We start from the raw sequence: 21,551 nt of genomic DNA, 5'->3' as shown, positions 1-21,551 counted from the left end.
GTTTTTTAAAAAAAGGGAGTTTGCCTGTTCTGCCACACTAAGGCAGTAACAATTTGGTCCGAATGACTTTCTGTGAATCACAAAATAAGTTAGTTTCCAGTGCCGTCATCTGTGAACAGCCTCCGCGTTGTTTTATAGAAGGCACAAGCATCATGGTGGGAGAAGACCAAACAGGAATTTAAGGAAAGATCCTGGTACTTGGGGCAATCTGTCAGGAATCAAATTAAATCAAATTTACACAATAGTTAACCTAAAAAGTTTTAGCTACTTGCTATTTTTTTAACGGGAATAAACAGGGTGAAATGTCATGATTGATGGCCGAGATTTATATGTTGTTGGGCATCACAGCCTGTGATGGGACCTCAATAATATAGACCAGTTTCCACCAGTACAGGACGACGTCACCAGTTTTAAAACAGAAGATGGACCAACTCTAAAGCAGTTAACCACAGAAATAACTTAGAAGTGGAAAGAAAGAGCACAGTCACAGGTATATGATGGCAGGAAGTCCACTTATAGAGCTGCCCTGTCTCTCACCTTGTGCCTGTGGAATTATTCACAAAGCAGTTACACGCAGTGGAACGTCCATTAAGCAGCGGCTGCATCCTGCCGGTAAGAGCGTACAGGAGGATGGCACGAGAGAGGAAAACTGGAGGAAGGGAGCAAAAGATAGGAGATGGAGAGTGAAGGGCATGGAAGGGGAAGCAGAGGATGTGGTTGAAGGATTGGATGATGAAAGGAGTGAAAATAGTGGGGGGGGCTGAATAAACATGGGAGAAGTGTAAAACGTGAGGGTATTTGTTTGAGGATGAAGGAACTTGCTTTCTTCTCATGTGTTCGTCTTGATGTTGAGCAGGAAGTGGGTGCAGGAGTCGGGTGTCTGTCATGTTGCCTCCCACTGCAGGTAAGACGATTTGAACCACATTATAAAATGGTGACTCACAACGGTGGAAACACAATGGCAGGTCTAAACTGAATGAAATAGGCCATACTCGGCTATTTCCCATCACCTGTCCTCCATCCTAATGAGTTGTTAATTATTCCCTGTCCACAAAGGAAAAGTGCTTTTCATCACCACACTGACAGCCATCAAACGACGCTATTTTCCATTCGACCTCTGGCTACGCTTCTTTGCACTTCCGAGCAACACTGCGAATCAGAAATAATACAAATTAAATGTACGTGTTGTGTCAGGTCTCTAATGTGTTATCTACTCTGTATCTATAACAGACTGCTCGTACTTTAAATTGCTTGTTTGTGTTGTAAGGCCGCCTTCGCAAAGCTCAGGTCAAGTCATTACAGTGCTCTGTATTGTTTCATTTGCTAGAGACTAAAATATTAATGTAGAAGAATTAGAAACAGCCAAAGACAGAAATTATTTTAGCTTTAAAACAACTTGGATGTCCTTTGACAGGCAGACCATATGGCACAGCATCTAATCCTTCTCATTTCTCACACACTCTTAAATGGATTAGCTACTCAGCTGCTTAATACTGTTTCATTTCTATTCTCTCACGGCGGGTCCTATCCCCGTGCATCACTCACACCGGGATTCAATTAGCTTGGCGCTAATTAAACGGGGCTGTTTCTGTCTGACACATGCACAGATCCCCCTATATGTGTGTGTGTGATGAGGGTTGATGGGGGGGCAAGAGGAGAGCACTGTTGTTTTTTCCCCCTGCTTGTTGATGAGTGATATTTCACTTGTCAGTCAAAATTTTAGACAGATACGCAGGCACCCAGACTGTGAAGACTGAGACTCAGGGGAACGGTCCACCCTCGGTCCCTCATCTATAAATTTGACTTACATGCATCAGTCCCATCTCCCACAGAAACAAGCCTACGCTTCTTTGAAGTAAAATCTAATTATTGCCACAGCGCTTCTTCCCTAACATTGCGTGGGTGGGTGTGTGTCTACACTTGTGCCTCTGAGTGCACGCGATTGTGCACACCTATCAAACCTCCCTCTGATGAACATGACACAGGAGATGGGGAGAAAGAACAAGCTGCTCAACCCCGCTTTCATCTTTCCCCCTTTTAACTGCCTGGAAAACTCCAGCTCTGACACATGAAAAATCATCACGTGTGTGTGTGCGCGTGTGTGTGTCCCCGCGCGTGAATTTGTCAGAAACATTGTTATATATTTCATGTTGCTGATTTTCAGAGTTATCTTGGTGCTTGCGTTGGAGTGTTTAATAAAGGAGCATTTGTTTGATGTGTTTGTCTGGGTTGTGTTAATGCTTTGTGACAGAGTCGGAAGCAGCTTTGGTGACATGACAGATTGTGTACAAGCCCCTGTCCTGCTGTGAGCGTGCACACCCACGTGTGTCTTTCATTTAAATGCATTATTATTCAGTTTGCAGCTTATACAGCGACTGATGGCTGCACGCACGTGTCTCAGGGAGTGACGAGCCAGTGTCGTCTCAGTGTTTGCTGTTACTGTGTGCGTGTGTGTTTGTTTGTGTGTTTTGCATTCATTTTTCTGCTGCATCACCTGCGTGTTGACTCCACTGCCGATGGAGACAGATACAGAGCTGGAAACGCTCAGCAGCAGGATATGAAATATGCTAATGATCCGCTGTAATAATAATAACCCATCATCACACATGCAGAGGAGAAAATTTGAAAAAGGCTTTTGTCTTTTCCAACGAAAATTAAATGCTCTCCGCCTGAACAAAGGGGACCTTTGAGGGACATTAGCATGGACCAAGTTATTGCAGTCACTGGTGATTTATGTTTAAGGGCAGGCTGTAAACATGACCCTCACATAACGACTCTTTGGAATTACATCAACAATAGTTTTGAGATATATACCAGGTGTGTTGGGCTTCTTCCCGCAGTGCACGAGGCGCCGGTATGGTGTCACAGATCCAGCGGCGAGGAGTAATATGCAGCTGACAGGCTTTTGTCCTCATGCATTGGCTGTTACGATCAGCCTAGATAAGATTTAAATTACCTTTAAAACCTGCATTATTTTTAAACAGCATGCATCGTTAAGCACAGGGAGGAAGTCTGCTGGGTTTTCCGCTCCTCCCAAATAAATGAGGTTGAACTTGCCTGCGAAGTGAACCTTGTGCTCCCTCCTGCAAACTTGTCTCAGATTTTGCCTCAATTTCCTGTATTTTTCTGTGAATATGTATGGACAACAGGACTGCTTTCCACCCTCTCCAAATGTCACTCACCAGGGAGCTGTGGCAACGGCGTGATGTCATAGAGTGCATCAAATTCAATTTTCAACAGCACCGTTAAAGGTCACTTAAAGAACCACATGATTGGGGGTTTGTCCTAATGACCTAAGAGTAATGTGGTCTGCAAAGTTTTCGTAAGTTTTCTGCCTGAGGGGTCAGAGCAGGTAGGGTTCAAGCGGAGCCCTACGAAGTGCAAAAGAGGGCGTTGATAAGCAGCACTTTATGTTGGGATCTTTGGCAAAAGCATCACGCCCAGCACACGGAGGAGTCAGCAATGTCCACTGGTCCTGAAGACTAAAACTTCACTTGAATATGTCAACCAATGCAATCCCATAACGTGCGTCAAAAAGTCTGAAATCAAGACTGAGGCTGCAGTTTTCCGAGCGGGCTCCTCATCAGCTGTCATTTCCTCGCTTTGACCAGCTGCATCTTCTAGTTGTGGAACACTGCACTTGGCCTTTAGGTTAACATTTCCACTCCCTTGTTCCTCTTTGTTGTGTTCGACAGTAGATGTATATATTTTTGAATCCACTTTCGGTGAAGTGAAAGCCTCTTTCTCGCGAACAAAAGACAAATAAACCATTAAGTTTTCCTAAATGACTTTCAGCCTGGCCAAAATGGATCGAAGAACACCTGTGGGACCGTCGCTGTCTGTGTGTAGTTTATTTGATACACCACTACAGCAGTTTCAATCACATCCTTGGAAAACAAAACGAGCATACAAATACTCTGCACTCTTGCAATTAGTGCCAAATGAAAAAAGGCGCTATTAAGCAAATCATTTGCTGCAGACCCCCAGAGAGTCGTTTCCTCTTTTGAAGAATCGTCGGATTCATTATCGATGCTCAGCGGAGCGCTGCGGCTCCGCGTTGTCGTCCCTTCAAAGACAATGGAAGAGTTAAATTCCCGTTAAACAAAAACTGGGCAGCAGCCGCAGCCAGGGCTCGTTCTTCACTGTCAGTTTCATTCAAGCGTGTTGTTTTTTTAATCTGGTAAACACCATCGTGAATAACAAGACTCACAGAGCACTTAGTCTTTCATTTCATACATTTATTTGCTGTTGTATATAAGTCCAAAACTTTATTATTTCATTATTGGTTATGTGAGGGAACTGTGCGGCAGCACGGCCTTAAGAATGCTACCTGTCCTTGAGAAAGACATCAAAATCTTCTACTCTGTATTCAGCTGCGCCTTATTTCTGTCTTTACCTCAGCTGAGTAGGACACATAACACTTAGTCTTCAGCTTCAAGGATTATCCGAACAAAATAACAGCCCCCCGGTTCTGACTGCAAATGCATAAATCAAACCAGAGGCTGCCACATCCGATGCGCACCGCTCAGCGTGATTCAGTTTGTTCTCATACATGTTGACAAAATGGTCACATAAGATTGCTTAACTGGTTCGCCCTCATTTCTCCCTCAGGCAGATCCTTCACTCACAGCTCTTCGGTCAAAGAAAACGTCTATGGTCACTGTAAATGGCACCAATATGTTGTGCCTGCAATCTTCTACAGGTGCACGTTTGACCACTGGACAAAGTGAGTTCAAACATTATCGTGATGCCATGATGGACGGATGCGATTTGGACAAGGACGAGTTTTCCAAGGTCAAAGAGAAGTCAAAGTTCCCTTTGGTGCCCTTAAATCTTTCAGTATTGTCCCGTGTGTCCTCATTAATTGGTGATTTCAAAGCAGGGCGTTTAGTGTTTTTGTCACCAGTGTAACGTTGCGTCCCTCCACCACTTTGTTGGGATTTATTTGGCGCTGCAGCACTCGTCAAGGCTCCACACTTAATTGTGTGCTGTTGGTCTTTTACCGTGATCGATCTGGGTTGTGTGCACTGAGCCGTGTCACGCCTGCATCTGCGGCCACGCGCCTCGCACATAACATTTCGACTTGGGCGCTGGCTGATGCCACAACGATCTGCTTCCGTTTACCTGCGAGGAAACAGCACGGCAGGCTGCAAACGGCACATTTGTAAATGCAAAGAAGCTGCTGGAAGGTGAGAGACTTCCCTCATCGTTTTCCTCCTTTATGTTTTGCCATTTGGAGCTCTCAGAAAAATATATTTGTCTTGCACTGTGGTTCTTCTTTTCCTTCTCAAGAATAATTCACTCTCATTAGGTTGTATCAGAGTCGTTAATTACACCGATGTGCATCACGCCGCCATCTGGAATGTTAACAACAGGCCATAAAAGGCGAGATAACAATCGAGCAGTCGTCACAGTCGATCAGCCCTGGTGTGGAAATAAGTGCTGCTCCCAGCGGTTGTGGCCCCCACGCTCCCTTGGTCGGCATTCTGCGCCCTGAGCCGCGACCGCGGCGATGATTCATGACCACACCTGCTGGGAGACGAAGCCATACTGGGATGACACCAGTCCTTGGAGCAGCATTGACCCAGGAGTGCCGTCCCACCAGAGCCGTCCTTGCTGTCAAGAGCACCTTTGCCTGAGCCAGTTTGCCTGCGAGGAACCGTGACCCTCAGCCATGTTAGGATGTATCTTCTGTAGCTCACATAGCTATTTCTTTTTCCTTCCCCTCTGATCTGACTGGTACCTCTGCTTCACCTGTCAATTCATCCTGGTGTTAATCACCTTTATCTAATTGTCTCCAACCCTTCCTGATGGACTAAAGGTGATTTTTCACCACGTCTGTGCCAGGTTGGGTTTGTTTCTGTCGTCTGCTGCGTCTGTATGAGAGACTGATGAGTGCACGCTGACCTTCGGCTGACTCAGCCTTTTTTTAAATGCTTCTCCCCGAGTCTGTGTGAGGAACACTGCTGTAAGTGTGTTTCTCCCTGTGCGCTCACCCACAACGATTATTTCCATGGTTCAAAATGTTAATCCTCTCCTCATTTGTTCTTTCACCACTCATGCCACCATCTCCTCCGCAGTCAGGACCTCCTGACCCCACAGTTATCCACATTGACCATTAACGGGAATCACATGGTCGAGATGAAGCACCCGACACGCCACTGTCTGGGAAGATGTTCTTTTATAGATGAATGCAATTAACTACAGGTAATCTAATTTGATAATCTGAGTCTTGTTGCAGGAAACCCATTCGAATGCTGTCATCAGGTTACACTGTGATTTCAATTGCACTAAAGTTTAAGAGCTTTATTGTAAATTTAGTCTTAGGGTTATCATAAACAGCTGAGAAAGAAATGATATAGGGAGATAAAATGATAAAGGCTAAAATAAGGAAATTAGGAATTTATTTACAGCTTTAATAAATCTGTAGTTGAAGAAAGTTGAAACTGGGGATTAATCGACATTTATTAGATAAAAGCCAGATGTTGATGATGCTTCTGTCAGGAGGTATTGTCTTATTATTATTATTATTATTATTATTATTATTATTATTATTATTATTATAAGACAATGGCTTATAAACCATTGTCTTATTAAGCCACGAGGAGCTGATAGATCAGCTCCAAGCCTGTTCATCAACTTTGATCCAACACCATCCTTCCATCACGTTCACCTTTGTGTGTTGCCCTTCCTCTGTCTCCTCATCAGCTCTCTGCTCCAACGCTGCCTCCCACCTCTCCCTCTTCATCGCTCATTATTAGCCTTCCATCATTCTCTCCATCCCTCCCTTCTTTCTGGTTGAATAAACATGCAGACAGCACTGCTTTCCTCTGCTGTGGAGGCCTCCTGCCTGGGCGTCCTCTCTGCTCCCATGGAGCTGTCATTAGCATGCGGATGAATCTTTTTATCGTGCCCTAAGCATTTCCCAAGGCTTTTCCATTCAGTCTTCTTGGTTGTAAATGTGATGGCTGCATGACAAGATTCATGTTGATGACTCCAGAAGAAGAAAGTTTAATAACTGTTTTTTGGAGAATGGAACCAGTGTGAATGGCTGTGTCAAACATCTCCACAATGAGGGTTTGGAAGGATTTGAGACCAGTTTTTTGGGGACTTAAATTTCACTTTTAAACAACGGACCTGGGCGAGCAGGTTTGGATTGTTTTCTCTCTTTAGGACCCTGTGGCACCCGCTGATCCTTTGGAGCCTTTACGTCAACGCTGTAAACGGCGGAGACCTCCGGTGCGCGGCGGAGGTGCTGCTCACTGGCGAAGCGTCTCAGCGCGGTGGGCTGCAGCGGCAACAACAACAAAAACTCTGCTCTCGCTTCACTGTCAGGCTCCCTTCAGCAGGGAGGACACTGATCTGCTTTCCACACTTCCTTTTCTCCGTCCACGCCATGATGTCCGCTGTCACCGAGACGGAAGAGTCGGCGCGCAGCTCCCCGCTGACACCGCTGAAGCTGGTCGGACTGGTGTGCGTCTTCTTGGCGCTCTGCCTGGATGTGGGAGCCGTGATGAGCCCGGCATGGGTGACTGCTGACGACCAGTACTACCTGTCCCTGTGGGAGTCCTGCTGGAAGCCGGCGAGCACGGAGAGCTGGCAGTGCAGCAGCACTCTGGGATCAGGTAACGAGTCCCACTGAGTCCATGTCCGGGGCGCATGGGACGCTTAACGCGCGGTGCCGCGTCTGGAGAATCTTTGTGAATGATGCTGAAACTCAGTGTTAAGGGAGGAATCCTCATCTCCTAAGTGGCATCCCCCCCCCAGACAATGATCTTAGCATGGCAGGAGGATTGTCTTGATGAGTGGTTTTGCGTTTTAGGGATTTCCAGGTTATTCGTGCGGAGATGAAGTGTCACCAGTCAGGCGTCAAAGAAAATGTCAGAAACATTTGCAAAAACAAAAAGGGAGGCTTGTGAGCAATACGGAAGGATGCCTGTTATTAAAAGAATAAACAAGGGATACATACAAATGCAGAAGGTCTTGTCAGCAATGGTGTCTGCTATGGAGTTTGTAAGGATTCAAATATTCAACATTCAATACTGTTAGTATGCTTAAATATACCCTGCAGTGTTGTTCACAGACAGAAACATTTTAAAATCACATTTACAATGAATCTGGCAACTTTGAATTTAGAAATGGCTCATCAAAAATGTGGCTATTGAATTTTTATTAATGCTTCTTAGGTTTTGTTTGTAGTTGCTTAGAAAAAAAATGAAGTATTTTCAGCAAATGATCACTCTTTAGGTTATTAATGCTAGGAACTGTCACTGCCTTCACAGTATAGCCTTTCAACTCTCCTGGGTGTTGCCACATGTGCCCAATTACCATCACGGTGCAGGAGAAGAAAGAGAGGCTGGCTCTGTCCAGCTCCACCCGTACCTCTTTCCTTATCATCAAACTTCCATTTGGCCGTTGTCATGTTCTGCAGAGAGCTTGCAGCGTTGGAGCGGAGCGATCAATCTTGGGTTTCCAGGAAACTCAGAGATCATTCGTGTTTCTCTTGAAGAGAGATGTGGTCTTTACTGAACATCTGTCAATCATTTCGAGTCTGAAACATATGTGACAGGCAAGGAATCTCTCTCTACCTCTCTCTCTGTACGTGTGTGTGTAAATTGCCATGTCTGTGTGCCAATAAGAGACAAGCACGTCAAGCTGACCTATTTCTGGACAGTCTCCTCTGAAGCCCAGCTGAATATTTTATGTCACACTCTGATTTTTCTGTTGTTACATCTCTGCTGCACCTCACCACACACACACGCACACACACACACACACACACACACACACAATGGCAAAATTTATGGCCATACCTTTCTTTCACATCCAGTCTTCCTTCCTAATTAGATGTCCTCACGCGACAGGTGTGTGTGTGTGTGTGTGTGTGTGTTGCCTTCCATATACACACAGACCCAGACACGTACTGCCAGTCCTAAAATAAACCACTCCCCTGCCTCTGCCAGCTCCCTTGGCTCGTTTCAGGACTTAATGGAGTCGCTCCAAAGCCGTGGTTTCTGTTCATTTCGCTGATCCCTTTCTCTCACTGTGATGGTTCTCTTTTAACAATAACGTGAAACTGAAGAGATCGCGGCTGCATAATTGTCTTTTCATGCTTCAGCGATGCTTGAGGTACGCAGTAAGATCACCGATATTACAACTTATGCAAGATCTGCAGATTAACGTGTGCCAGCTGTTGAAATCATTCTATTTTGTGGGCTCATTTTTCATGTTCTGGCCTGGTGAAAGCCGCTTTCAGCTGAACTGTAGTTGTTAGATGCATCTTCTGTTATTTGTGTGGACAATCAAAAGTCAGTAGTAACCAGCCTAGCTTTCTGTCATGATTCCCCTAAAATACAGACACAAAACTAACTGAGGACTGGGGGATTTGACGGTTATGGTTGTCCATGGGTTAAACTGCTTGGAAGCCCAACAACAGAAAATGTCTGCAATGCATGCAGAGGCAGAGGCAGATCATTTAATACCTCAATCAGTGGAAGAAATCTGTCCTGCTTGGCACGCACAGCAGGGCCTTTAATTAACTGGACCGTGAGAGAAAATACACATCCAGAGAAGATGGAACAGAAATATAGTTGTAAACACCAACTGGGGTGACGTGAGTATGAGCTCCCTTGCTCAGGGATTTGGCTACCGTTGTGGTTGTCACATCTAAAAGTGAAACAACATGTCTTTTGAAGCTACTTTCACGTCTTTTTTCTGGACCGAGAACAAATGTTCTTTGTGGAATTCTGAGGGATGAAATGTTAAATTATTTGGTCAGTTTGGGGTTCATCAAAATTTTGCTATGACAGATTTGAATTATAATAAAATGCATAATTAATAGAAATCTAATCTTCTTGGTTTCCTTAGCAGCAGCAGCTCTCCTCCAGCTCAGCACACACCACAGACAGTTTGCAGCCGGAAGCAGAACAGTGATTTAAACAAGTCGTGAGACATTTTTTAAGGCTTTGTTGGAAACCACAGACAAAGCAAGGGGGGGAAAAAAATTGCCTGTCTCGCATTTGTCAGCTGTCTCTGGATGGAACGCTGTCACTTCGGCACACAGTGGAAGTGATGAAGAGATTCGTGTTATCGATGATGCAACAGAAACATCAATAAGCTGACGGCCAGCTTTGCATAGAAGCCCTGCAGTCCTGGGACACAGTTTAAGAGGAAGAAAGTGGGCATTTGCCTTCTGAAGAGACATCAGGGGAGCCGTTACCTGTCACATGCTCTGCTCAGAGCCGTTTCAACCCTGTGTTCCCACTGTAAGGCAGCCTTCTCCTTAATTCCCACAGTGAATGCCTCACAGTCCCTCCTTCCATGCATTCCTCCTCTGCTTTCCCTCTTTTCATCATCACCTCCCTGTTGCTCCTTCCATCTTCCTCAGCGTCTCATCTTTTATTTCCATTGTTTTCTTACAAATCCGATTTTATGCTTCCCATTCAGTCACATAAACAAGCGTAGCTGTTCTTGAGTCTGAAGAAAGAGGCGCCAAATGAAACAAAATCAAAGCACAATAAACTGCAGAGGACAAAGGAAGCGACGGCTTATTTGTCATTCACCTGACCTTGAGGAATGATTTCTCAGACTAATCTGCTAATAAAAATCGAACGTTTTCTAATTTTCTCACGTTTGTCTCTTATTTTTATCATGTCTACGCCATATAACATAGCAATGGACTAAAACAGTGAGAACCAATAAATTTATCTGTAAAACTCCCAAATTAGCATTTGACAGGCTGTTTTATTTTATTTTTTTTAATCAAAAGACATATGATAATCTTGTGACAACCAGTTTGTTGGGGTTTGATCAGTGAGCGCAGCTGGAAGGTAGTTCTGGCTCCAGACCCTAATCAGCCACCACAGGTTTGAGGCCATGAAGCAGAAGCCTCTGTGGATGCCCTTACGCTGCCAGTCTCATCTTTCTTTATCAGCATATCGATCCGCCCCTTCCTTTTGAGTAACTCCTAAATGAGCCTTGTCTTTCAAGGAACCGTACCTTCTGACCTCCTTTCTTTGTGCCAGCTCCTCATCTTTCTCTCCTCCTTCACTCCCTCCTGAAGGCTTCAGGGCTACATTTCTAATGTTAATCATGTGGCCTTGTTCATTTTTGCCATCCTCTACTATTGCTCCCTGCGTTTTCCTCCAGGGTCAAGTCTTCCCCGCGTCTTTGCTTCTGCTCCTTCGCCTTCTCCCCTCTGACTCCATCTCTCAGTGAGCTCAGGCCCCAGAGACGCCCACGTTATTTGTGGCGGCTGAATGAGGAATGGGAAATGATGTGGCATTCACTTATGTGGCAGGCAGACAGACGCAAATAGCCTGGAACCTACATCTCCCACTCGCCAAACACACACATGCTGGTGTCCTGGTGGGTAAAGGTTTGTGCATGTGCCCAGTCACACATAATCCTTTTGGTGGATGCAAATCATTTCTCTTCAAAGCAGTTTTTTTCACTCTTACATTAGGGGAAGAAAGACGGCTTAAAATAAACAACTCCTAAATTATTTGTGGACATAAAAGAGCAAAATTGTCCTAAATACCGCTGTTCCACTGCTATTATGTGGTAATCTCCTTCAGATGAACCGTTTGTCTTGACACTTTTTTGCCGTTTGTTGCACTGAATGCAGTCATTGTGAAGGTTTCTCCTCCTTTCTTGGGCTTTAATTTTGCATTGAATGGTGTCCCTTTGAGGTTAGCAGACAGGCGAGCGTCATGACTGTGTGTATGCCACCGTGTGTCCCATCTGCAGCTGCTGGCCTGATCGACTGTGACGCGGATACGAGAACTCCGAAGTTCTACAGCACTTAATCCGTGTGACAGCGCAGAGCAGCTTTGTAGGGGGGAAAAAGGGAATCCGGTCACAAGGCAAATAGTCACATGAATAGGCTGAGATGCCGCCCACAACACAGCAGTCTGGGCCTGGATTTAAGCAGGCTGGTGAGTTCCTCAGAGGGAATCTAAGCATGCAGTTGAAGTTTTCTGGAGCCTATGAACATGTGAGGTCTAAAAAGGTGAGATGTATGTGATGGAGCAGTCGGAGAGCTCCTGACAGGCCTGGACCTGCTGACACCACCCCCACTCTACTCATTTGGAGGACCTCCAACATCGATGAACACGACTGATGGAAGGAATCTCCAGCTGTTTCCTTGTGTTCTGACAGATGCGGGGGAACTAATCTGATGTGTGAAGGCGTGAAGCGAACAGCGCGATCGTGTGTTTCAGACCTTCAGCTTAAGTGTTCCTGTTTTCACTGAGGCGACGGACAGATGTTACATGAATGGGTGATTGTAGCGCTGCTGCCAGGATTGTTCAGAGGACCCAGGGGTATTTACCGCCAAAGCTGTGGCAGCGCTAGCAAGTTATGCCAGAATATTTTGGCACTGGGGCAGGACGTTTTATCCCCCGAGAAGAGCTATTTCTTTATCGACTTCTTGCTCGAGTAAGACTGAATTGGGATGGTCGATGTGAAGGCAAAATCCAAATGAATCCCAGATCCCTGAGGAACGCAACAGTGTGACGGGATGGTTTTTACGGCTGCGGGGCGTTTGTCAACATCATAATGGTGCTAAAGTCGTTTCCATGACAGCTTTGAACCAGCACAAGCAGCTCAAACACTGTGGATGTGGTAGTTGATTGATTTGTGATTGGTTATGGTTACCTCCACAGCGTAGCACAGATGATTCAGGGATGGTAAATCAGACTTGAAGTCAGCCCCCATTTGCTTTTTTGCATGCTGACTACAGCAAATATAACCAAACATTTTTTTAAAACTTTATCTCTCTCTTCGCTGATTTCCACTTCCCTCCACTGCATCTCATCTTTCATTTCTCGTTCCCTCTTTCACCCTCCCTCTTTCTGCTTCTTTCCTTTCCTTGTCCCTTCCTGACACCATCTGTCGTTTTAACCTTTATTTTAACCATGCTAGGAAAAGTGTAGGTAGTGCTTATATTTGCACACATTAAAAGGCAAGAACGTGAAATATAAATTGCCCCAAAATGCCCCACGGTGCAGTGCTGACATCATCTACATGTTTTGCATTTGCATTGATGGCTGCTTTTCTGCCTCACATTAAAAGCCACTGTATGTCCTCAAGGAGTATAATTTAATTTAGTTTCATTTGAAGCCTCTGCTGTTCTGGCAAAGAAGTGAAAAAGCTTTTACAGCGGCCAGTTTGACAGCAGCGCGTCTGATCTGAGTCTGAAGGCAGACAGCTGGAATAAAAGGTTGTGGATGAGGTCAAAGCGTTTGTCTGAGGTCCGCTGGCTTAGGTGGTGAGATCGGTGCACGTAAGAACATTCGCTGTGAATGATCAATCACACACACACACAAGGACACACAGCTACCTACAGCAGGACATGTGCACTGTTTTCACATCACCATTAGTTGTGGTTAGGTATAGTGTTAATATAACACCAGAAGTTTCGCTTTCACATATGATCTCTTAATCTGACTCTTAGTAAAGCATCAAACCTCTGGCATCTTTGTCACAGTGTCCATCCCGTTATTATGGTTGTGTGTGTGTGTGTGTGTGTGTGTGTGTGTGTGTGTGTGTGTGTGTGTGTGTGTGTTCCCAGTGTACAAACTTAAACTGCAGACAGATTTTTGATAACATGCCAGCAAAGCTTTCTGCTCATTTTGTTTGTCAGATTGCCTCATAGTAAGTGCTCTCTCTCTCTCTCTCTCTCTCTTTCACTCTCTCTCCATTATTCTCAGTCTGGGCACCTCTGTCTTAAGCTTCTTCATGCCTGCCACACCTCCTCCTCCTCCTCCTCCTCCCCCTCTTCCTCCTCCTCCTCTCCCTCTTCCTCCTCCCCCTCCTCTTCCTCCTCCTCCCCCTCTTCCTCCTCCTCCCCCTCTTCCTCCTCCTCCTCCTCCTCCTCCCCCTCTTCCTCCTCCTCCCCCTCTTCCTCCTCCACCTCCTCCCCCTCCTCTTCCTCCTCCTCTTCCTCCCCCTCTTCCTCCTCCTCCCCCCCTTCCTCCTCCTCCTCCTCCTCCCCCTCTTTCTCTTTCTCCTCCTCCTCCTCCTCCTCCTCCTCCTCCTCCTCCCCTCCAGTTGGCATCACCTTTCCTCCTGCCCTCTGTGTGTCCTTGTAACATTATGCCCTCTTCTCTCGTGCTCTTGTCATTGCTTCTGTCCCCAACTCTAATTTCTCGTTTCTTCTAATATACAGATTTCACTTAAAATAAATCCACTAATTATGACTTTCCTATTTATTTATTTGTTTTCTTGTTTCTATATAGGGGTGCCGCATCTGCCCTTTTAAAAACCACAAACCATAGCGCACATAATCAAATACCCCCCAAAAAGGATACAAAGCCCCATTAGCAGTTGAAGATTTGCTTGTGGCTTTATTCAACGAGTTGTAAGGTAACTTCTGCAGGTCAGAATTGCTGCGTGAGCATCAGTTGCGTTTGCCTTCAACAATCCTGAATTTAGTTGTAACTCTTCTTGAAATAGCTTGTAATAAATGGGGGTTAATATCTCCCACCTTTTGCCACTTGATCTCTTCTCTTTTATCCCTAATCACTTCCCTTTTTCCCAACACAGACTGGCAGGTTGCTACGTTGGCCCTGTTGCTAGGGGGTGGGGCCCTGGTGCTGATGTCATTCCTGGTGGCTCTGGTTGCTGTGTGCATTGGCACAAGACGGCGATTCTACACACCGGTCGCTTTCATGCTCTTTGCTGCAGGTCGGCACACACACACACACACACACACACACACACACACACACACACACACACACACACACACACACACACACAATACAGGTTCGCTGAGCTCTCTCCAGGAACTTTCATGTTCTTTTCATGATTTTACCCACCAAAGTTAATCACTTTACTCCTGTGTGGCCCTGCAGAGATGCCCGGACATACTTGTGCAGGAAGTACATTCACAGACAGTGAATTAGCTTCACTCGATTAGACCAGTGCTGCGTGGTAGGCCACACACTCATTATATGCTAAAATACACACATCATGCACACAATTAATTAGCCAATTTGGAGAAGGTAACTGGAAGGTTGCAGGGTAATCACATTGAAAACTGACATGCATTTAAATGGTACTCCTTAGTCATTAGGGACCCCCAAGACACACATACACTCACATACAGAATTCCTTCTCGCTTCAAACTCACGCAGTGAAGACCTAATTTTTCATATGTACATTTCATTTTGCCAGCCAGGCCCAGTCAACAACTGGGTCAACTCTCGATCAACCCAGGAAAATTGGGAAATGGATATTATTTTCAGGTGTAAATTCATTTTTCTCAGTTTCTATTTCTAGTTGGTTAAAATTCCAGATAACCGTGTATATAAAAAAAAACCTAACCAAAAAACCTTCTTACCTTTGAAGTGAAAATTGCAGAAAGCACGAGATGGTGACGCTCCCATAAAATAGCATCAAAGCATGGATGAGGAATGGGAAATGCAGTGGATTGCTTTGGAATTAAATAGCTTCATTGTGTTTGGATTTACACCTGAACGCTCATTCATATCAAATGGTTTTGTGCGCAGTAATGATTGAGCAGTCATCTGCCCAGCTTGAGAGAGGTGTCTTTTGGCTGATTTGAATCCAACTGTGTGCTCCTATATTTTGCCTTTGTTATTTTTTTAGCATCACGGATCAAACCCAAAGAAACTTTTGTAAGTTTAAAGAACTTCACTTTGGTTTTTTTCAGGAGTAACACCTTAAACCACCTATGTAATACACATCACTATACAAACAATCAGAATATCTTCCTTTATTTGTCCTCAGATCAGCCACTAAACCCCCTTTGTAGTGTATTAAATGTGGAGCTTTAAGGGTTTTAAGAGGCCCTGAGTGAATCCCACATCAAATAATCCTTTTTTTAAACTTCTGAAACCTCTTTAAGGTTTATTTTTCTCACCATCTCACTCTTTCTGAATACACACCTGCCATGTTGGTGTGTATTTGCTGCAGAAATGTGCCAGATCTCCTTTTTTCTCCAACCAGTTAAATTCTGTTTGAGGATTGATGTGTCCCCCTGTGTTCCATAGCCAATCCTTATCTACCCAACTATCAACCCCTCTCAACCCCCGCCCCCCCCCCTTTCCTACATCCCCACATCCCCCCTCCTGTCCCAGCTGCTCAAGTTGATTTTTCATATGTTAGATATGATTCATGAAGTAATCACAGCTAAATGACGTCCATCCCCTGCAGGTCGCACACTCTGCTTTCCACCCAGCTGATGCTAATGTCTGTCATTTATCCAGGATGGGGACTGCTTCAAATTAAGCTCAAGTGAGCAAATTCTGGAAACCCAAACTTATTAAACTTTACAAGAGCCTCAATATAGATCAAAGGGACGGTGTTGAGAATGAATATTTGATTCAGTCATTAATATATAAATAAAATATGCACCTCCTTCCACTGTGGAAAACCCTCTTAGAGTACAAACTTCTTACTTGTTAGCTCATAATGTGCAGCAGTTTTTAATGTGCAGAATTAATAACTTGCAAATAAATAATATAGAACAAACATTTACAGCTCTTTTGTTTGTGTTTAGTTATGTCAGATTCGCAGCTGTTGAATTCTTTTTTGTTTATTGCAGTTTTGTAATAGCTGGAAGACTCCATTTAGGTCAACCGTTTGCAGTTTGCCCCTCACAAGCATAAAGCATCTCCTTCAGAGCCAATGTCTTTCAGCTCCCTGCCATCAAAACACAAAACCTTTGTATCAGTCCAATCCTGTGTACATACACAAGCTTATTTATGTTTTGGAAGATCTCCATTCATCCAGAAAAAAACACTATAAAACAAAATCTCAGTGCCTGAGAGGCTTTTGCAATATTCATCAATAGCATCAAGCCCACAGTAACAATGTGAGCTGTCTGGCATGAAAAGAGCTTTTTCCTTAGCCCAAAAAAACCCCACCCCACCTTCAAAACACAGCATGGTGAAGACAGCAAACACACCACAGCCTTTTTCAAGGCTGAAAGAACAAGCGAAAACCAATTCCTCATTATGTCCTCTGCTCTTCAGATGGTAGAAAGTCTTGAAATGACATTGACCTTTGACCTTTTCTGTTATTGTTTTCCAGTTGTGCTCCAAGCCTGCAGCTTGGTCCTCTACCCCATCAAGTTCATCGAGAGCATCAACCTGAGAATCTACCACGAGTTCAACTGGGGCTACGGCCTGGCCTGGGGTGGGACCATCTTTTCCTTCGGCGGAGGGATCCTCTACTGTCTCAACCCCACAAATTATGAGGAGTTTTACTCACTATGATTTAAGCCCATGATCCAACAGCAACACATCTGCAGAGGGACTGAATGAAACCAGGTTCAGGGGTCTTTTAATTTAAAGGCCCAATTGCTGAAAACTGTCGGGGAGGGGGGATGGGGGTCTAATTATTTAATGCTTAGGACTTAAGGACACAACTGTGACAACTTTGCAGCAACCGAGTTCATGAATTTACATTCAGCCTGCATTTTTTTATGTTAATCTAACTGCAAGCACTTTTCTCATTTTGTTAGTATAAACATCTCCTGGACCTACGCAGTCGTGGAACAGGTCATGCTTACTGCAAGGTTATGCAAGGCACGTGTACCCTCAACTGCTCCCGGCTCTCATGCTCACCATTGCCATCATATCTGTTAGCTGCGTAGCTTTTTCCTCCTCCCTGCTGGAGCTCTTAAACATTCACACAGATGTAGAAGAGGATCAGAAACCACAACAGCGCATAACTTTCTGCAAGATAAAGAAGACCGAGGTGCTGGGTCAAACAAAGATGCCCGCTCAACATTCTGTTACCAGGGCAACCCATAGGGTGCGCGCATCTAGCTGTCAAGATTGATTAGTCGTGGTTGACGGTGTAAGACTGGATTGTACTCCTCACCTCCTCTTGTCCAGAAGCTGTCCCCCGTGCACACACCAGTCTGCTGCAGTCTCGCAATACACATGTTTTTACGCTAGTCGGCATTTTCTTGGGTAGTGTAGTCACAGAAGAAAAAAGAAACATCCGGAGAACTATACTATCTGCCAATTGGAAATGGTACACAGGGTCACAGCTAAGGTCTCATCTTCATCACAAGTGGAATCATTTCTACACTTGAACCTTTGTACACTAAATATGATGATCGGAAACAAAAGGGCCAAGCATAGATCCAAGAGGCACCCCATAGTTCCTAGTTGCTGACTTAGGATCAACCAATCTAAACAATATGACATTGTGTGGAGAAGTTGTCCACACTGTTGAAAAGCTGTCAAAATTCCTCTTTTTTTTTAACTTTAAATACAACAGATATTTTTGATAGCAGAGGCATTATCAGTGGATTATCTTGCTTGCTGTGTTTGCTTTATTGCTGCACGTGCATATGTGGAGAAACAGCTATTATAATCATATAGTGACTCTAAATTTAGTCTGAGCAGCAGAGCAGGTGATAGAGTTATTTTTGCCTGCTTTGTGCAGAACCCTCTTCATGTTCTCGCTCAGTTGAAATGTAAATTGAGTTCCCCCGTGTGCTGAAACACTGGCTAACCCTGCTGCCTCCATCCTTCCTTCAAAATGCTCCAATTTCAAGAGTGCACATGGAGCCCAATGTAGAATAAGAATCCTCCAACATCTTGCAGATGCACGTGGCATCTTTTCTGTGCACTCTATTGTCACATACTTACAGAGCAACTGTGCCCCCCCCCCCCCCCCCCCCCCCCCCCCACAAAAAAAGAAATCCTGCTGCCTCCCTGTCATTCAGAGTAAATGAAGATCAGTGCATTTGAAAGAAGAACCAAGCATTTAACAGAAGCCCATTGTTTCCGCAGGCACTCTCAAGTCTGTCAGACAATCTTGTTTTCTCTGTTACTAAGGAAGATGTTTTCAAGAGTCCTGCCTGTGTTTAAAAAATCAGACTACATGAAATTAAGGCATAATCTTAGAGGGGATTATAGGAACACTGTGTGTATAATGGGATTAATACTCCTCTTTAAGCTCATCAGTACCCAGTACATGCAGTAATATTTGTACTGTAATCTGCTTGCAGTAACGTGAGCATCACTGGTGCATGATTGTGGCCAGGGGTGAGGAAAATCCTCTCCATCCCACTGCGCAAGCCTACTCGGGCTGAACCTCATATTGTAAATTCACTGTGTATATTTCTTGTATTTATTTGTTGGATGGTTCCACTGATCGAGATATTTCAAGTAGGCTGGCCTAAAATGAAGCCGTGTGGACGGTACGTCACCATTTGTCCCAGTTTTTTCACTCGGTGAAACCAGTTCTTCGCTAGTTATAGCAGCTCCTGGGGTCAGCAGACACAAGCCTCAGTATTCTCACCTGAAAGATGTCAGGGCTTCGCTACCTTTGGGCTTCCACTTCATCAGTGTCAAGGTCACCAGACTTCATGTCAGGCTGTGGACGAATGGCCTCAGTCACTGTGTGGTTACCCGAGGTGTAGTAGAGCTCATCGTTGCTAGTGTAGTATCTGACATCGCCGCTACTGTGTATGACCACAACATAGTGAGGTTGTTTTTGCTGCCTAGAAATGTCTGTGGTTTGGTGATAGAAGACCTTTAGGCACCGATACTGTAACAGGCCTGGGTTCAAACATATAGGAATGCTTCTGAAATATCTGTGTTTTTAATGGAAAGAATAGCACTTTCACGTTTCGATTGTGATTTCGGAATCATTATCCCACCAGCTTTAGTCAGACGTCTCCCGATTCTAAATGACAATGCAAACTTCAAGAATGACCTACATGCTTGGATTTTTAATGAAGCACTTGTGAGTAAATACGATTGTTTATTGAGGAGACCACACAAGTCTGCATCCATTAATTGGATTTGTGGGATGTGTGTTCAACCCACTCTGGTTCCTTGTATGTTTCCTCCCAGGTCTGGCTGGTAGTGATTAACAGTCATTTGATTATTAATTTGCACAGGAAAAGTAGAGAATCAGCTCTGTTTGATACTCCATCTCCTATAAAGTGAGGAGAAAACACTGTTTAATGATGTGAGTAGGGATTTAGGATGCTGTGTGTGTTTGAGAGAGAGAGTGTGTGTGACAGGCAGAGAAAGTGTGTGTGTGTGTGTGTGTGTTGTGTGGGCTGGCATGCGTTAGATGCCGTTGTAGAGTTGTCAGTAATCAGCATTTATCTCTTTGTAGAGTGGCACATTAAAGCACCGAGCAGAACTATTCTGTCAGATTTTGTCATCTTTCTGGACTTGTTTTCCAGGTTGCCTTCAATTTTTTTTCTTTTTCAATTTTAGTGTCATCTAGAAGGAGAGTTTAAGAAAACAACAGTAAATATGCTGCAAAATCACAGCTTCTCTGCTTATCTTAATGTGAACATTGGAGATTATCACTGGTTTCTGACCAGCTGGGGAACTTCTGCCAGTTTGGAGCAGCACTCCAATCTGAGAGGTCTTTTTCTACCAGTCAGTCTGAGCACACGAGAAAAACCTTGACTGCTGCTACCCCAAAGTCCCTCTTTTTTCTGTAATGTCATGCAGGGTCATAATGGATTGCCCATGTCACCTGATAATGAGATTTTTAAACAGTTGTGTTTTACCATTGGCTGACTTCTACTACGATCAAATTTGCTGCAGAAATTAAAGGCAGTACTTTCCCTCATTGCTCATTCATGAGGAAAAAGAGCAGATACAGCACAATTACTGAGCAGAGACCTTGTTTCATAGCACAGCTGATAAATTAGGAAGTCTGCCATCCAAAAAAAACCCCAAAAATAAATAATAATAGCAATAAAAAAACCTCCAGTTGAGCTCTCAATGGGTTCAGAAGACCCACACAGTGTCAGTGTGGATTATCTCTCATCCAGCACATCTAATGTCTGCCATGTTCAGTGTCCACGCCATTAACCCTGACAGAGGCCCGATCAGGACGGGGTGATCTCACACGTGTATTACATCATTTCATCCCTTTGTGCGGTCATTTTTTTTTCTTTAAGAGGAGTCAAACACAATTTCTTTCTTGATCACTCATCCCTGTGGGGGACATCTTTCCCAGGCTCACTGGTTTCCAGCAGAGACGCGCGCTGCAACACACTGCATCTTTGTGCTGGTGCTGCCCTCTCCTGGACACACTGGGCACTGCCTGCTTACAGTGAAAGTAAGGTTTTCAAAAAGATTGCTGTGAAAATGTAAGCCACAAATCACGAATAGAATTGTTTTCTAAGCATTTAAATATAGCCTTGTTAAATGTACTTTGAAACACCGATTAATTCCTCCTGAAATGTGATTTAACCAGATGAATTCATCTCTGATGTACCCAGCTGTCCCCCATAGGCCGATCAGATAACGCTAATGAAATGACTTTCTAGTAAATTAGAAATTGTTGCCTTCTTCAAACCACTTTTTTCCAATTGTTTCTTTACATCCGTTTAGCCAATTCGAAAACTAAATGTGACAATGTGCTGGCTGTTATCCTGAACACTGGCCAGAGGTAAGCAAAGGAGATATTTAAGTATTGTTTATATGAAACTGTAGCCAACTTTCCAGGAGGAACGAAGGTATGCAACTCCAGGTTGTTCAAAAGGAAAATGTCTTTGATGGTCAGTCACACTCCACGTGAAGGTACAT

At 44.4% G+C, this 21,551-nt stretch overlaps 1 protein-coding gene across 1 annotated transcript; it reads left to right on the top strand.

Annotated features, from left to right (window-relative positions):
• Positions 1-6,856: 6,856 nt before the first annotated feature.
• Positions 6,857-18,656, top strand: LOC101067776 (transmembrane protein 47-like). Its single transcript, XM_029840435.1, has 3 exons — positions 6,857-7,625; positions 14,548-14,688; positions 17,062-18,656. The coding sequence occupies exons 1-3, from the start codon at positions 7,397-7,399 to the stop codon at positions 17,244-17,246; spliced, it is 555 nt and encodes a 184-aa protein (XP_029696295.1). The 5' UTR covers positions 6,857-7,396; the 3' UTR covers positions 17,247-18,656.
• Positions 18,657-21,551: the final 2,895 nt, after the last annotated feature.

The sequence above is a fragment of the Takifugu rubripes genome, chromosome 8 (genome assembly GCF_901000725.2).
Source record: "Takifugu rubripes chromosome 8, fTakRub1.2, whole genome shotgun sequence".
In the NCBI taxonomy this organism is placed as follows: domain Eukaryota; kingdom Metazoa; phylum Chordata; class Actinopteri; order Tetraodontiformes; family Tetraodontidae; genus Takifugu; species Takifugu rubripes.
The sequence above is the reverse complement of the archived record's forward strand: the minus strand, read 5'-3'. Positions and strand labels throughout refer to the sequence as shown.

Coding starts and splice junctions, on each gene's coding strand:
- LOC101067776 (XM_029840435.1), top strand. CDS start 7,397: ATGATGTCCGCTGTCACCGAGACGGAAGAGTCGGCGCGCAGCTCCCCG. Junction 7,626..14,547: donor CAGCAGCACTCTGGGATCAG/GTAACGAGTCCC, acceptor TTCCCAACACAG/ACTGGCAGGTTGCTACGTTG. Junction 14,689..17,061: donor TTTCATGCTCTTTGCTGCAG/GTCGGCACACAC, acceptor ATTGTTTTCCAG/TTGTGCTCCAAGCCTGCAGC.